The sequence below is a fragment of the Arachis hypogaea genome, chromosome 14, assembly GCF_003086295.3.
Source record: "Arachis hypogaea cultivar Tifrunner chromosome 14, arahy.Tifrunner.gnm2.J5K5, whole genome shotgun sequence".
In the NCBI taxonomy this organism is placed as follows: Eukaryota; Viridiplantae; Streptophyta; class Magnoliopsida; order Fabales; family Fabaceae; genus Arachis; species Arachis hypogaea.
Genome location: NC_092049.1, coordinates 135,085,634 through 135,103,133, shown reverse-complemented (window position 1 = coordinate 135,103,133; position 17,500 = coordinate 135,085,634). Strand labels below are relative to the sequence as shown.

Below are 17,500 nucleotides of genomic sequence, written 5' to 3'. Positions count from 1 at the left end.
TAGAATCAATTTATTTAATTATATTTAATAATGTTTAGTCATCACAAATATTAATTTAGAGTTTTCCAAACTCATCATGGACCAATCACGCCGAGGCTGTCTCTGATAGTTTGCTCTCCTCTTATTTCAACTTTGGCCTTGAGTATTCTGGTTTCTCGCCCTTTAACATCAAAAAATCCTGCATCTATCACTTTACCCAATCCTCCTCCCAGTTTATGAGCCACTTCTAAGGTTTTAAAAGTTTCAGGAACGCTCCAAAATTGGGCCCATATTGGGATGATACTAATTCTCTGTTCATCAACTTTCGCCCCCTCCTTCCACCGTTGGACGTAGGGATGGCAATACCACTCGAACCCGCGGGTACCCACCTCGCCCCGCCCCGCCCCGCTCGGGGCGGGGCGGGTAATTACCCGTCTCGCACCGGAGAGGGTTTTAGCGGGGCGGGTTCTTGGGAGGGGCGGGGCAGGGTCGGGTTTAGGTAATACCCGCCCCTACCCGCCCCGCTATATATATAATATATATAATTTTAATATATAATATGTATAATATATGTAAAATAATTAGTAAATGATTAATAATATTGTATCATATTTAAATTTTTACTTTAATTTATGTTATGTATGTGATGATGGTTATATAAATTTTGAAATTTAATTTTATTTATTGGATTTTAATAATAATAGGGGCGGGTAGGGGCGAGGCGGGTACCCGCAGGGGCGGGTTAGGGTTCAACGTTTTACTACCCGCAGGTAGAAGTGGGGCGGGTTCTATGCGGGTTGTTGTACGGCGAGGCGGGGTCGGGTAGAGCAAAAACCCGCCCCGTTGCCAGACGTGAAGCGCGTAATTCACTACAAAAAATATTGGTTAAAATGACGCTTATATTATGGCGGTTGTATGTAACGCCATAATTTTTGTTAATTTCGGCAGAAATTAAGGTCTGCCATATTATTCCGGTGATTGGTGGCGGTTTTTGTAGAATACGGTGGTTTAAAACTGCCATTATCTTTAGTCTTTCTTAAAGACTTAGAAGTGATGTTGTTGTGCATAGGAGAGGATGAGAATAAAAGTAATGTTGCGAATGAGAGAATGAGTGTGACGAACCTAACCCTAATTTTCTGCCACCGTTCATCTTCTAACCACCGCTCAGCTCCAAGTTGCCGTAAGCAACGTTATCATTGTTGTTGCCCTTGGCGGAGGTTCTAGATCTGCTTCTCTGGCTTCGATTTGAGGTTTTATCGTCGTCGTTCATCTCCGCCGCCATTCATTTGCTCGGCATCGCTCAGCTCCAAGTTGCCGTAAGCAATGTTATCGTTGTTGCTGCCTTTGGCGGAGGTTCTAGATTTGCTTCTCTGGCTTCGATTTGAGGTTTTATTGCCGCCGTTCATCTCCTCACTGCCGTTCATCTGCTCGTCGCCGTTCATCTCCTCACCGCCGCAAGCAACAACGTTGATGTTGCCTTCGGTGGAGCTTCTGCAATCTAATTTTTTGCTTTGATTTGAGGGTTTGCTTTCTGTTCACAACCATTCATCATCTCCTCGCTGCCGCAAGCGATGCCGTTGTTTCTCTCTCTGGCGGAGCTTCTGAGATCTAGTCCTTTGGCTTCAATTTGCAGATTCAATCTGGTTCTCTAGCTGTGAAGCTATTGTTGCTGCCTCCAACTAAGCTTGTATGATTTGGTTCTACCATCCATATCAATTCACAGTAATCTACTTCATCTTCTTTTTTTGATTTTCCTCCTCCATACGATTAAAATAGCGTTAACTAATTTAAATTACATGATTAATGTGTAATTAATTGATGATTACCTTACGAATAACTAAACACCAAAGTGATTACGCAAGTGAACGTTGAAGAGAATTAATTATTTAATTAATTAATTAAAGAAATTATGGCAGAGGACATTAGATTCTTCGAGTTGAACACAGGTGCCAAGATACCTTCTGTGGGATTAGGAACTTTTCAGGCTGAAAATCCTGGAGCCTTGGCCAAAGCAGTTACCACCGCTATCAAGGTACACTCACATTTGTTTTTCTATTTTTATAGTTTTGTTAAACCATTACAATTTTACAGTTTTGGTTATTGTATTATAAGTAGAAGAGCTAACCCTAGAGGTGGATGATTATTAATTTTGATTATAATTATTGTGTTTGACATGTCAGGTTGGATACATACATATCGATTGTGCTTCATCTTACGACAATCAAATAGAGTTAATAATCATTAGTTTACTGAATGATTATGAATTTATGATCTTACCTCTTACTTGCATATGTTCTATTATTTATAGATTTTTGACTTATTCTTAATTTTTGCTTATGTTAGCTGGTGAATTTGTTTATCTTTGGTAAAGTGAAGTGCTCGATGTGTTTGTTAATGTTTGCTAGTAAACTTCTTGCTTTGAAAATAAAAATAAAATAAAATTGGAATCTTGGTCTCTGTAGATTGGTTCTGCTCTCAAGAAGCTTTTTGATAAGTTGAGATCTCAATAGCTTGACATACATTATTCAATTCCAAAGGTAGTTACTGCTATATTCTTCCCTTGTCAGTTTCTTTGTGTTCCAAGTTCTTTTGCTTTGCTTATAGTTTCATCTTTACTTGATGGCATTTTAGACAATGCTCCAGAAAAGGATATTTGGTCATGGTGGTGTGATGATATCTGGTCTTGATTCATCTGTTTCAAATGACTAACTTAAGCATATTTTTGGATTATATGGAGAAATTAAAGAAGTAAGTTTTAATTCTGGTTTTTCACCTTTTTTGCATCATGTGTCTTACCAAGAATTATTTTGGCATTAGTAATTATTGTGTAATGGCAGATCTATGAATCTCTTGAAGTGAATCATGTGAAATTCATCGAGTTCTATGATGTGCGAGCTGCCAAAGCTTCTCTTGGAGCTTTAAACAGGATCTGCATTCCTGGGAAGCAAATCAAGCTTGAACATGGCCATCCTAGAATTGCTATGTATTGGCTCGGGGCTGGTGCTATGCAGGTAGTACTAATATTTTTCTCTGAACTGTTATTACCTTTTAGATATATCACTATATTTTATAATGTATTCAGTAGTTTGCTTTCCCAATTCTTGTACTGGTTGTGAGATGTGAGATAAGGTAGCATTTGGTTATTTTTGTAGCACGTGTACAAACTCTATAGCTTGTAACCAAATCCTAACTCATTCAAAATGTTTTAGATTATAGCTTCAGATCTTGTAACCAAACCTTGAGTTCTATAAGTGTGAATCAAGTTGATCCTTCTATCACCAATCACTACAAAAGGGGGTTTTCTAAGAGAGGTATATTAGTATCTTTCTACTCAAATATAGTCAAAAGTGTGGCACTCTATAAATCATTGTAAGTTTAAATTCTAAATTTTGTGGTTCAGCTCTCTTATATGTAAGTTTAAATTGTATGTTGAATTGTCTCAGTTAAACTTTGCAACTGAGAAACATTTTGCAACTGAGAAACAAAGAAGAGAGCAACTGAATGGCAAATACAAAATCCTGAGAAGTCTTATCCCAAGCCCCACAAAGGTATACAACACTTATAAACTTATTTACCAATTTTGCAACATATATAAAGCCTTTCAGCAATCCAGATGGATGCATAAGGACCTTGATATTATCCTTCTACTTTGAGAAAAGAGAAAATATTTGTGGTTTATTAGTATTGCCGGTAATATATGTGAATGCTTTTTTGGATTTATATAGTCTTTTTGTAATTATATACTGCTTTCTATAATTTTTTCAAGAATTCCATCAGAGCAAAATCTTTGTTAGATTTATAATTAGATTTATAATAGTTAGATTTATAATTATGCACTTTTTTCTTTAAAAAAAAATGATATTTGCATTTAACTATTATGTTTAATCTAAGTGTTGTCTATTACTCCATCTTCAGGCTTTGCTACAGGCTCTTGGTGATAGGAAGGGTATTAATCGGTTTGGTGACTTCTCTGCTCCACTTGATGAAGCATTAATACACGTTTCACTGGTAATTCACACACCAATTGCAGAAATGATCATTAGACATTAGTCCAAGTCTGAAGCTGATTGCTAGAGCTCATCAGCTGGTTATGGATGAATTTAACTGGGCTCATGTAATTTTCATTCTCGTTGAATGATCTTCATTTTCTTGCTCTAGAATTATTGGATAAGTTTCAGCTGTGCATTGTTTTGTGGAAATAGGAACAAAAGGTGGTTACGACTTTCAGTGCACCCAACTACTGTTACCGATGTGGGAACATGGCTTCCATATTGGAGGTTGATGATTGCAAGGGCCACACATTTATCTTGGTAAGGAACCTACCACATTTTTTGTTCTTAAATCAGTACTTCAATAATATTAGTTATTGGATATTCAAATAATATTATTTAATTAGTAAGTTATCATTTTAATTAATAATAAGTCAACTGCATTACTCAAGTACTTATAAATGTGAATAATTTAACAAGGAATTGTCGTTAGCACAGATATCTTCTTTATAAATTACATATTTTTTGAGTAATATATTCTAAATCGATTTTCAAGATTTTTTTTAATATTTTAATTTAATTTTAATTTTTAATAAATTTTAATTACTAAATTAATTTTTAATAATTAATTAATAATGAGTGCTTAGCTTGTGACCTAGTGTTAATAATTATTCTCGTTAAGAACTTAACTTGCAAGGATAAATTTATTCTCGTTAAGAACATATATTAATGAAACCTCGGCTTGACTATCCAAATAAATAAGTATAGCTATCATATTCATCTTTCTTGGATGTACTTTAGGTTGGTGCAAGAGACATTTTCTTGCCAGGAAGAGGTTGGCGCAACCATGCCTCTGTTTGCCTCGATCGCAGGGACACTCGCTTAGGTTCATCTAAGAAATAGATCAAACAGCTTCCTTTTCTGGATATTTAAGCAACAAGCAAAAATTTAACCCAGGTATATTCTTCACTATCTAGTCACAATTTTTATTCTTTCTCCTCATCAACACAAACATTTTTTAATTTTATGGATCTTAACAAGTGTTGCATATTTCAGATTTCTACAATTGGAATAGAATCAAGGTTAAATATTGTGATGGTTCATTGTTTACTGGTGACATCGAAGCAGTGGATCCTGTAAGTATTGTAACATTGAAAATTCTGTTCTAAGAGATAAGATTTGTTATTTTGTAATTTCCATTCTGATGAGATTTGCACAACATGATAAATAAATTAGAAAACCAATTTACACTACAGAGGAGGAAGAATTTTCGTTGCTTTCATTGAAGACTTGCTGGCAAAAGAAATGAGAAATACTCAAAATGTAAGCAACATTATTTATTTATGTTCCAAATGATTGGGGTTCACTAATTGAAAATTGTAAGTACAGGCTATTCTTTCAGGATGTTCAGCAGGAGGATTGACAACAATACTACAATGTATGTTTCTCAAATATCTATAGTCAACTTGTTACCTAATTTTATTGAGGGATTTCTAAATGGACCATGTTATTTTTGCACATATCAAAATATTGGCAACAATTCCTTTTTTTTTATTTATAGATTTTGTCATGCCATCATTGCAGGTATTCTTTCTCATTTGTTTCAGGTATCTCCTCCAGTCTCTTATAATAAGTTTTGGTAGTTTGGTTTCAGGCTACAAGGTAAAGGAAACAGCGAAGTTAGGTCCTGCTAGAGAAGCCTACGAATTCGAAGGGTACTATATATTAGGTGGAGCCATCATAATTCAATAATTCATGAGTTTTATGATAGAGATTTGATTTATCTTTAGCTACATGTTATGTTAAGAATTAAAAAATCATGTTATATTTGATACTTTATTTGTATAGGAGTTATAGGAGTTATTACTTTTGATTTTCAATACTAAAATATTATATATTATGTTTAATACTTTATTTGAGTTACGTAATATTTTGTTTATAAGTTATGATTTCTTGTTATTGTGAAATTTTAAACAAAATTATTTGTTTAACGTAGTAAAACCGACGGTTAAAACTCATGTGCAGATAAAAGTGTATGCTAATTTAAAAGATAAAAAATGTTACTTTTATCCGGTAAAAACGACGGCTTGTAACTGCCATTTTAAACAATTAAAATGCATTTTAACTTGGAAAAAATGGTGGTTTTAAACTACCATTTTTAAACAATAAATATTGCCGTTTTAAACAACGAAATGCCATTTTAACCAACAAAAAGATGCTGTTTTATTTGGAAATAACGGCGGTTTGAACTGCCATTTTAACCCAACTCAAAAACCGCCGTTTTAACCAGGTAATTGTGGCGGTTTGAAACTGCCGTTTTAACCAACCAAAAATGCCATTTTATCTGAAAATAACGGCGGTTCAAACCGCCGTTTTAACCCAACTCAAAAACCGCCGTTTTGACCAGGTGATTGTGGCGGTTTGAAACCGCCGTTTTAACCAACAAAAAATGTCGTTTTATTTGGAAATAACGGCGGTTTGAACCACCGTTTTAACCCAACTCAAAAACCGCCATTTTAACCAGGTAATTGTGGCGGTTTTTCTAAAACCGCTGTAATAACCAAATGGCGCTTCAAATTATGGCGGTTTTTCTTGAGCGCCGTTTAAGGTAATAATGGCGGTTCAAACCGCCGTAATAACCCTAAAAAACCGCCGTAATTACCAAGTTTTTTTGTAGTGTAATCCTTGAATAACCACGGTGAACCCTTCTCTATTCTCATCGCATCCCATTTTCTATCGAAGAAGAAGTGAAATTGGTTGTGTCTTATCTCTGTAACTCTAAAACCATAAGGATGCCCCCATATTGCCCGTAGCGCTCCCTCCATTGTCCCCGTAGAGAATTGTTTATGAGCGAACAATTTGCCAATTAGATTGTTAATACAGTTTGAAATTCCTCTCCTTATATCTTCTTCCTCCAATTGTATCAAACCCTCACCATCATCTTCATTCTCCAGTAACCTTTCCTGGCTATTTCTCCTCCTATCCTCCATGCTCCTGTGTGATAGAAGAACGTAGACTTGTAGAATGTATTGAATTGTTGATGTGGTAGAGACTTGTGGATGATTGACGTGAGAAAATTTTTTGAAAAGTTGACCTTGACGGCACAGAAACTCTGTTAAGAATAAAAACCCTAGCAGAGCATTATTACCTTGACGGCACTATGTTACTTTAAAAAAAAAAGTGTTTAACAACATATAATAGTAATAAGTAATAAAATCCTTTAGATTAAATGGCAAGAGAGTAATAGTAACTAAAAAAAAAATATAATAATTTATTATTATACTAAGCGATTGAAGAAGAGTCTCTCAATAATCAAAACTTAACCAATTTAATTGAATCTTAGTGGTTTGGTAAAGTAATATTTTAAAACTTTTAGTTTTTTTTTTTTTTTTTTTTTTGGTCAGAAGGATTAGACAACCCTTAATCCTAGACATTACTCATGTATTATACACCCATACAACACACTTACATACACTACATGAGTTCATTTAAGGTTCATTTTTCCTCTTAAACTTTAGGTTAACTATCTCATTATTGAAGTGTTTACAAGTCTATCAGAAATTAATAATGGGTTCCAACTTAGGGTCTGTGTTGTGTTGTCCATCTTTTTTTGACATGTACATATGCTACATTCTTTTTTCTAGTTTATCGTCTCATCCTTCCTTTGCACCCAAATTAAGGATTGAGTTCAAAAAAAAATAAAAAATAAAAGAGGGAATTGGATTAGCATATCCAAGTAACCAGTACGCAAAATAATTAAACAAGCCTATGATACAGTTGCCCATATCACACATGTTCTTGCCCATTTCCATTTTGAAGTAACTCATACATACATGTTATACACACTCATAAGAAGCAAAAAAAAAAAAAATGTTATACACACTCACAAATTAAACACGCCTATGATACAGTTGCGTTACATGAACCCCCATTATTAGATCACAATAATTCATAAGAAACGGGTGAGATTAATCATTAATCACACGAGTGGAGATTCCAAAAACTCTTCATTGAGTTGTCCAAGTCTGATCATGGGAAAGTGGTCGTCAGAGAAAGATGATTTTCCCATCATGAGTTCTTTAGACACTTGATGCATGGTTGGCCGAAATTGTGGACTTTGGCTCAAACACTCAAGCGCCCACTTTGTGATCAACATGATTTCCCCAGCAACTGACTTCTCAGGATGGGGAGGCCTTTGATCAATTACATCAACCAACAGCAAATTGTATGTTATTGATGCGGTTGATGGTGACAACAATGAATTGATCAGATCTGCCGGATGCTTTCCCAGAAGGATTTCAAAACAAAGCACTCCAAAACTATATACATCACATTTTTCAGTCACTTGCATAGTTTGAACAAGCTCTACATACAAATTATAATTTTGAAGTTATTCATAAAGCAACATATATATGGTTCTTGATTAAGTATAAAAGCAAGGGAAAAAGGACTTACCTGGAGCTCCATAGCCATAGGTGACTCCTGCAGGTGTGGTCCAATTTGAACCAGGCTGTAGAAACTTAACTGTCCCAAAATCAGAGACATGAGCTTCATATTCTGAATCCAAAAGGACATTCTTGCTTGATATGTCGCGGTGAACTATAGGGGGTTCGCAATCATGATGCATATATGACAAAGCATTTGCAACTCCTTTAACCACATTCACCCGCCTTTCCCAGTCGAATGCAGTTGCTTGCTTTTCATCACTTTGTACATGGTCCAAACTGCCACCATCCAAGTACTTGTACACCAAAAATGGGAATCGTGAATGCTGGCAAAAACCATACAGCTTTATGATGTTTCGGTGCTTGATTTCTGTCAATGCTTTGATCTCATTTTCAAATGCCTTCGAATTGAACTTTTCCTCCGCATCTGATTCCATGTGAAGTTTCTTCACAGCAACAACCATACCTGAAGGCAACTCAGCTTTGTATACGGATCCTTGGCCTCCAATTCCAATGAGATACTTGTCATCAAAATTATTGGTGGCTTCAATGATAGTTTCGAACGCCATTTTTCCATCATGGCTCCATATGGAAAAGTGTTCTTCTGCTTTTGCTTCCTTAGCCGGGTCTTCTTTCATTCTGGCTCTTCGACAAATAATATACATTGAAACAGCCACCACACAAAGTACAATTATTAGTACTCCAAAGACAAGAAGTAATACTAATAACACGACCTTGTGATTTTTGCTGATAGGACTGATTCTTGGGCATGGCACCAAGCCAGTGACATTACCACACAAGCCTTTGTTATTTTTCAATGATTCAATTGAAGCATTATGAAAGGCTTTATTATTTGGTAGTGGTCCTTCTAACTGGTTGTATGATATGTTGACATAATCCAAGCTCGACATGCTATCAAAACTTGATGGAATGGTGCCAGAAAGATTATTGTGAGAAAGGTCCAACAATTGCAATTGTTTCAACTCTCCAAGCACTGTTGGTATTGGTCCGTGCAACATATTCCCACTAAGATCGAGAGAATTCAAAAGTTGGGTCATGTGAAACTCGGGGATGCTTCCCTCTAGCTTGTTGTTGCTCAAGTTCAATTCCAACAAGTTGGGTAACTTAACAACTTCTGTTGGTATGTTCCCACTCAACTCATTTCCTGCTAGATGCAAGCGTTCAAGATTCTGCAGTGATCCTATTTCTGATGGAATATTCCCTGAAAGTTGGTTGTTACTGATCTGGAGTTCAAGCAGGTTTTTCAACCTCCCTAACTCTTTTGGAACCTGTCCTGTTAATTGGTTTGAAGAAAGGTGAAGCCTGCCTAGCTTAGCAGCCTCAGCAATTTGCTTTGGTATATGGCCAGAAATATTATTGTTGGACATGATCAAGTTCAAGAGACTATGGCTCTTCCCCCAGTCTGGAGAAATTTGGCCATAAAATTTATTATCACTTAGATCAATATGTTTCAGATTTGGATATATGCCAAAAGCTTTTGTTATGTCTCCCTCTATTTGGTTTCCTTGTAATGTGATCCTGACAATACTGGAGCAATTCTTCAAGCTTGTTGGAACTGGACCAGTAAAGTGGTTGTGTAAAGCATCTAAGTATACTAATGAGCCACCTAAGCAGATTTGAGTTGGCAAAAGGCCAGTAAGATTATTTTCGGCTACTAGAAAGGACTCCAAAATGGTAAGGTTATTCAAGGTTTGTGGAGCTTTGCTACTAAAATTGTTAAAGGACAAATCTAGTGCGGTAAGCTGTTTCAGGTTTCCAATTGTGTCAGGAATAGATCCAGAGAGACTGTTGTCTTCAAGTTCAAGTTTAACCAAATTGATCAGGTTACCAACAGAAGCAGGAATTTGTCCAAAGAAATTATTGTTGCCAAGGAATAAGTAGATGAGTGATGTCATATTCCCAATGGTAGAAGGAATGGGCCCAGAAAGGTGGTTGGAATTAAGTGTAAGGGCTTCCAAATTGGCCAAGTTTCCGATGGAATCAGGGATTGATCCAGAAAGTCGATTGCCACCAAGAAAAAGATTGTTCAAGTGAGACATGTTCCACAGGGAGGGTGGGATTGGGCCAGAAAGGGTGTTATTATGAAGAAGAAGAAAATTCAAGTAGCTCAGGTTAGCAAGTACAGAAGGGATAGTACCAGAGAGAGTGTTATCTGATAAATCAAGTACGGTAAGGTTCGTCAGTGTTCCAATTTCTTGTGGAATGAAACCAGCGAAGTGGTTTCCGCTGACAGCAAGATAATTAAGGTTGACCAATTTTCCAATCTCATGAGGAATGCTACCAGAAAAATTGTTGCTTCCTAAGTCTAGATATGTTAAGTTGGTCAAATTTGCAATGGAACCTGGGATTGGTCCACTTAGACTGGAACATTGTGAAAGATCAAGCATTTGTAAACTCCTCAAAGTCCACATCTCTTTAGGGATGGAACCCTCAAAAGAATTTAAAGAAAAGTTCAATCTATTGACTCTGGACATATTACCAATTTGAGGGGGGATGGTTCCATAAAAGAAATTGTTGTAGATATTTATGGTGAGGAGGTTGGGGAATGAGGAGAAGTTGAGAGTGTGGAGTGTACCTTGGAGTCCAAAATTTTCAAGACTCATGGTTGTGATGGACCTGGATTTATCACAATGAATCCCCTTCCATCTGCATGGACTGGTCCCGTTCTTCCAAGATGACAAGGTGAGTTTGCTTTGGTTGTCAAGGCTGGCTTTCCACTTCAAGAGTGCATTTGCTTCCATGGTGTCAGTTGAAGAGAGTTTTACTAGGACACACAGGAATATGAAGAGGATGATGATCCCCCTGCACCTGCATGCTATGAAATTCATTTCTTCTTCAGAGATATATGGCAAGAGGTATTCTTGTATGGGGTGGTGATGATACAACTTGTGTGGGTTTGAATATATATAGTGAGTTTTTGGAATGAATGATTATGGTTATTGACAGAGACATGAGTGCGCTATTGATAGTCTAGCTCTTTAATATAGTCTCCTCTCCTCTATCACAATTCACAACTCTCAAATCACGTTCACTTTCTGCGAAAGTGTGTCTTTCCAAATATTAGAGAGGAAAGGTAAGAAAAGTCTATGGACCGAGTTCACACTGAAGGAGTGAAGGGGACTTTTACTTGGTGATTGCCAAATATTATTAAACAATTATTTAAAGAAAGGTTAGATCATAAAAATTTATTTTTAATTATTATTTAATTTTTTTAGTCTATACTTTTAAATATTGATGACTAACTAATGATCAAAATTAAAAAATTTTGATAACTCTTTAATATTTTTAAAACTTTTTTTAATCAATTATGTTTTAATATAATAATATGAAAATATTATTTGTCTTTTAGTTGTGTTAAAATTTTAAATATTTTTTTAAGTAAAAAAGATTTTTTTATTTAAAAAGGATAAAAGTTATAACTTCTAGGAAAACATGATATTTGATTTTTCTAGTATTTTTATTTGAGTAATATTAGATAATTATTTTTTTTTGTCAATATCAACCAATTTTTTTAAAATTATTTTATTTATCTTAAATTTAGATTTTAAATTATAAATTATAAACCTAAATTTAAAAAAAAATTAGACGTACAAGTTTTATTGTGAACTAAGTCCAACTATATATGTTGAACAATAAAATTTTAGTGAATAGGAGAGTGAGAGTGATATAAAATAATTTTTGTTGATATTAGACTAATTCAATTAGACTTATTTGATAAAAAAAAATTATACGTATAACACTACCCATTTTAAAATTGTTTTCTTATACTTTTTTTTTTATTTTCATTGAAAAGAAAATCTTACATCTAAACACACTTTAAGTTAGAATTTAAATTTACTTTGTTTCATGTTTGCATCGGTCTTAACTCTCCAACTCTCCTATAACAAAAATGAAAAGGAAAAGTATAAGGAACCAATGTTTTTATTGTACAATGCATATAATAGAATTTAATTGAAATTAAAATTAAAGAGTACTGCTAAGAAGTTAATGGCCTAAGTGTACAATGTGTATAATGGGCTAAAATTTTTTGTTCATGAATAAAATGAACATCACCCATACTATCTAGAATAACGATCCGAATACCAGGGATAATAAACATCTCATGTCATAAAACTACTCATCCCAAAAACTTAAGCTAATTTTGGGGTTCACCAAGGATTGAACTCTTGACCTTTTAGATCTATAACTCTAATACCATACCATAAAACTACTCATCTCAAAAGCATAACCTAACAGGACAATGTAAAACTAATGGTCATATCTCTAATACTTCCTAAACCTCCATTGTACACATTATACGCTTAGGTCATTGGCTCCCTATACTTATTCAAAATTAAATTATGGGTAATGGGGGTTTGAAATTAAAACTGAATTATGGTAACAATCATTAATTATGAAGATTTGCTAATTTGAATTGTTTAAAAAATTAGGATTCAGTTAAACGAAACCATAAACCACGATCATCTCTCTATGAACGGCGCGGACACAACCAAGAACGCAAACCCTCTCGCCGACAGTGGTATCTCATCTTCTCCCTGGCTCGTGTTATCACCGGAAATCGCTCCCGGAGACGTCGAGGTCCGCACCGGTGAACGCCCAGAAGCGAATTCCGAGCGTGTGGCTCCTTCTGGCAGCACTGCATCAAGTCCACCTGCCCAGCCGGCATGTGGTCTATTATGTTTATTGACGGTACAAGATAAAAGAGTCAATAGTGTCTCTCCTTTGATACGTCCATCACCGCGTAGTAGTTCATAAATGGTGTGCAATGTCGTGCAGTCTCCGTGTCATGTTCCATCATCCATTCCTGATCACAATTCATCGAAACCACTTGAAGACGCTCCCGACCATTTTGTCGCCGACGGTCAGCAGTCTAATAAGGTGAGAATGGTTAGTTGACTTGTTCACCATGGATGCTTATTTATATAAGTTTTAGATGTTCACCGTTAGTGCAAGTGTACTATTTCCATTATTCTATGTTAATTGCTTACTTCATGAATCATGTTTATGCTTCAATTAACCATATTTGTGGTGGTTTTAAATTCATGGTGCGCATCTATGTATGGAGGATATGAGTGCGTTAATTAGTCATAGAATGTGAAATTTACCTGCGATAAAAATATTTCTTCTGTGGAGTATCCTATGTAGATATATCAATTTAAATATGCAAATTTAAACCAGCATGTATAAGCAATGTAATTGGTACACTGGATAGGTAGCTAGTTTAGAAGTAATCACCCATGATATGCTTGATCCCAAGAGAATAATATTATTAGTATAGTATATTGTTAAATAATATAAAATAAAACTAACTACATTGTTATTGTTAAGAGTTTTCCTGAAAATGTAAGCTAAATAGAATAATAAGAGGCATGCATGCTTAGATTCGGAATATATGTATTAAGTCTACATGATAGAAGGCCTATGCATTAAAAATGCTGCTGTAGTGACATTAGATTCTAAAACTCAGTAATAAAATAAGTGCATGGTGGTTGTATGTAATAGGTTAAATAAAATAAGTAATTTAGTTTCTATCAATAGGTTAAAATGCTTATATAATAGGTTAAATAAAATAAGTAATTTAGTTTCTATCAATAGGTTAGAGAAATGCATTTTTTTTTCAAATTAATATGGGTAGGATGATGTGGTCCAGTTATATTTTTGTATCCTTATTTATGGAGTTTGGAGAGGATTTTTGTGCATCTCATTTACTAGTTGATTATCTAAATAGTGTTCATGAATTTGATTTCGGTGTTTATTTCGTGATTATAGGCCTTGCCACTATTGGATGTTACTGAGGTTGGAAGTGAAGAAATGGATCTTGGTTACGAGGTTTGGATTCTAGTTTCATCCTGTATTCTAATGCTTGGGATAGTAACCATCCTCCCGTGCACATTTAATTCTTCAAAAAGTCAAAATAATCCATATTTCTAAAACTAAAGCAACTAGTTTTAATTGATTTATGATCTAAGGATAAAAAAAAAGTTGTTTATAATGTACTGAAGTGTGGTGAACAGGTCACGTCACTCCATGACCATGTATAAATGTATTGTACATTATAGAATTTTTAATAGGTTTAAGATAATGTGTTTCATTGCTGAACAATAATAACAAAAAGGAAAGAAGCCCGAGGAATAAAAATTCATATTTGTCTTGCTTTTCTGTGGTGTTTAGTGAGGGTCTATTTCCATGATATTTTCTAAGTATTTCTCCAATTATGCTTTCTAATTTTACATTTGTTCGTTTATTTTGCGATTGTAGGCCATGCCGCTTTTGGATCTTTCGCAGGTTGGAAGTGAAGAGATGGATCCTGGTCACCAAGTTTGGACCCAAGTTTAATTTTTGGTAGTCCTGAACTGCATGGTTGATTTGAACGTTAACGGTTTTGGTTTTTTTTTTAATATGATACTTAGGTACTGGATCATGATGGCCTTTGGGAAGACGAAATACCAAGTGTTGGTATGCGGTTTGAGCAATTGTAAATGGCTCATGAATTCTTGTGACATACGCAAAGAAAGTCGGGTTTGCGACTAAGATACGGATGACAACCTGTGATAAGATCACAAATCAACCCATTAACCAAGCTATTCACTGTAACAGGGATGGTTACCGCGGGTCTCTTGTCAAAGCGTCAACGCAGAAGAACAGGATCTCAGTCGCTGGGTGCAAGGCAAGGATATACGTGAAGTTTGACAAGGAGACTTAAGACTGGGTTTTCTTTAAGGTGGAGTTGAGTCACTCGCACCCATGTTCAGCGAGAAAGGCGGTGCACTACCATGAGTATAGAAAGCTTACCATGCATGCGAAGTGCGTGATCGAGGATAATGATGAGGCTGGGATTCAACCAAACAAGACTTTTCTAGCTTTGGCAAATGAGTCTGGGGGCCCATCTAACCTGGGATACTCAGAAAAGGATTTACGAAACTATATTACAGCCAGGCTCCAAACTAGCAACGTCAATGTGGATGTTAGAGAGATGATGAACTATTTCATGAGAATGAAGGACACCAATCCAAACTTCTTCTACGCGGTGAAGTTGGATGCTGAGTGTAAATTTCGAAGTGCAGTATGGGTGGATGCAAGGTGTAGGGCGTCGTACGAATATTATGGAGATGTTGTGTCACTTGATAGCACATATAGCACAAACAAGTATGGAGTAGTTGCGTTGGTGTTATTTTTCTTTTTTTTTCGTAGTTTGGTCGTGACTGATATTTGGTTTTTGTTGCTGTTTTTGCGTGTAGGCATGGATTACCGTTTGCGTCGTTCGTCGGTGTTAACCACCATGGTAAGTCGACCATCCTTGGTTGTGCTCTTCTTGAAAATGAGAAAATCCCAAGTTATGAGTGGATTTTCAGCCAATGGGTGAAGTTCATGGGAACTGCTCCACAGCGGATCATTATCGATCAATGCAAATTGATTTTTCGTGCAATAAAAAATGTGTTACCCGATACACGCCACCGGTGGTGCATCTGACACATTACGAAGAAGTTACCGCACAAGCTTGGAGGTTACCGCCGGTACAGAGAGTTGTATGATGACTTCAATGACATTGTGTGGAACTCTCGGACCGAAAAGTCATTTGAGGATAACTGGTCTGAATTCATAGACGATCATAACTTACATAACAACACATGGCTGTCAGGTCTGTTAGTGTACAATTACTTTTTGCTCATTAATTGAAATCCTTTTGGTAGGTGGCTTTATATGATTTAATAAGAAGTTTCTTTTTCTTTATGTAGACCTCTTTGATGATCGACGCATGTGGGTCCCAATATACTTCATAGGTGAATTTTGGGATGCCATGAGGAGCACGCAAAGGAGTGAGAGCATGCACTCATTCTACGGAAATTTCTTACACAGACGGACTAGCTTGGTCTAATTTGTTCACGAATATGACAATGTGCTTGGAATTAAGGAGCAAAGGGAATTGGAGGATGATGCAGCAGACTCGAGGGGGGTCATCCCTTGTGCAACGACCTCACCTATGGAGAGATAATTTCAGCAGGAGTACACTACCTGCATGTTTAGGAATGTTCAAATTGAGTTTGTCAAAAAGGCTAATTGCAGGGTCTCTGTTGTTGCGGAAGAGGGTCCAGTGGTATGCATGAAGGTTGAAGAGGAAAAACTAGTGAATGATACTATTCTTTGTGTTCCGTACGACGTCCACTTCGATCGATCCACACAGGAGGTTCGTTGTGAGTGCAATCTATTTGAGAGTTCAGGCGTGTTATGCTGTCATTATCTTGAAGTCTTCCATTCTTACAAGGTGTATAAAGTACCTAATCGATATGTTCTCCCTCGTTGGAGAAAGAACATAAAGCGCAAGCATACTTATGTCAAGAGTAGTCACGACGTCAGTCGGTCAGATGAGAGTCATGTTGCATTCAAGGGACTATGTTCACACTTCTACAATATTGCTCAGGATTTTGTAAACGACGACGAAGAAACAGCCTTGCTTCATGCTGCACTGGAAGAAACAAGAGCTAAGCTGACTGCTCACCGTGCCAAGAAGAGGTCTGAGAGTGTGGCGGACTCCCACAACAATATTAGCTCACAAAGTTCGAACTTGTCGGTGTGATGGACATCCAAGCCCCATCGAAGGTCAACACAAAGGGCCGGCCAAAGAGTAAGAGGCTAGGCGCTGCCCTGGAGAAGTCATTTAAAAAATCTGCTCGGAGGAAAAACAAGCATGACCCCCCGGTGCATGTGTGTATCAACCTCGACCCAGCATCTTTATTTGGTTTAGTACTATGGAAGAAGTTAACTGTTGACCTTTTGTTTTGTACACCAGGTGGTTTGTCCGGAGTCAACTCAAGATGTGAGATTCGGTGGTGTTGTAGGCCAGGCTGATCCCGAACAAGTTGGTGGCTTCATGTCATTGTTAAGCTCCTTTAGCAAAAGTTAAGATTTGTTATACAGTGCATTCATTTTTTTTCAAGATTACTGGAAGAGGCTGGTTTCATGGGGTAAACATATAGGATTTAAGTTTCTATGCATTTGATCAAAGAATAAGATTGGATAATTTACAGGAAGTATTTCAATGTCACCCAAGTGAACCCTTTTGCGTTA

General features: G+C 36.2%; 2 protein-coding genes across 31 annotated transcripts; one reads left to right on the top strand and one right to left on the bottom strand.

Annotated features, from left to right (window-relative positions):
• Positions 1-894: 894 nt before the first annotated feature.
• On the top strand, positions 895-5,891 carry LOC112744385 (uncharacterized). Of its 30 annotated transcripts, none has more exons than XM_072215124.1 (13): positions 909-1,701; positions 1,896-2,011; positions 2,442-2,516; positions 2,611-2,727; positions 2,817-2,990; positions 3,423-3,527; positions 3,895-3,987; positions 4,182-4,289; positions 4,770-4,925; positions 5,025-5,104; positions 5,225-5,291; positions 5,358-5,406; positions 5,623-5,891. In XM_072215124.1, exons 5-9 carry the CDS (start codon positions 2,961-2,963, stop codon positions 4,869-4,871), a joined length of 438 nt encoding a protein of 145 aa, XP_072071225.1. In that variant the 5' UTR covers positions 909-1,701; positions 1,896-2,011; positions 2,442-2,516; positions 2,611-2,727; positions 2,817-2,960; the 3' UTR covers positions 4,872-4,925; positions 5,025-5,104; positions 5,225-5,291; positions 5,358-5,406; positions 5,623-5,891. The 30 variants fall into 30 exon arrangements, with proteins under 30 accessions (XP_072071222.1, XP_072071220.1, XP_072071228.1 ...); XM_072215117.1 differs by having other exon boundaries at positions 5,205-5,291; XM_072215116.1 differs by having other exon boundaries at positions 5,205-5,291; positions 5,612-5,891.
• Positions 5,892-7,724: 1,833 nt separating this feature from the next.
• On the bottom strand, positions 7,725-11,527 carry LOC112744382 (uncharacterized). The gene is made up of 2 exons (XM_025793988.3): positions 8,424-11,527; positions 7,725-8,333 (listed from the first exon to the last, which is right to left on the bottom strand). The coding sequence occupies exons 1-2, from the start codon at positions 11,260-11,262 to the stop codon at positions 7,948-7,950; spliced, it is 3,225 nt and encodes a 1,074-aa protein (XP_025649773.1). The 5' UTR covers positions 11,263-11,527; the 3' UTR covers positions 7,725-7,947.
• Between the last annotated feature and the right edge of the window lie 5,973 nt (positions 11,528-17,500).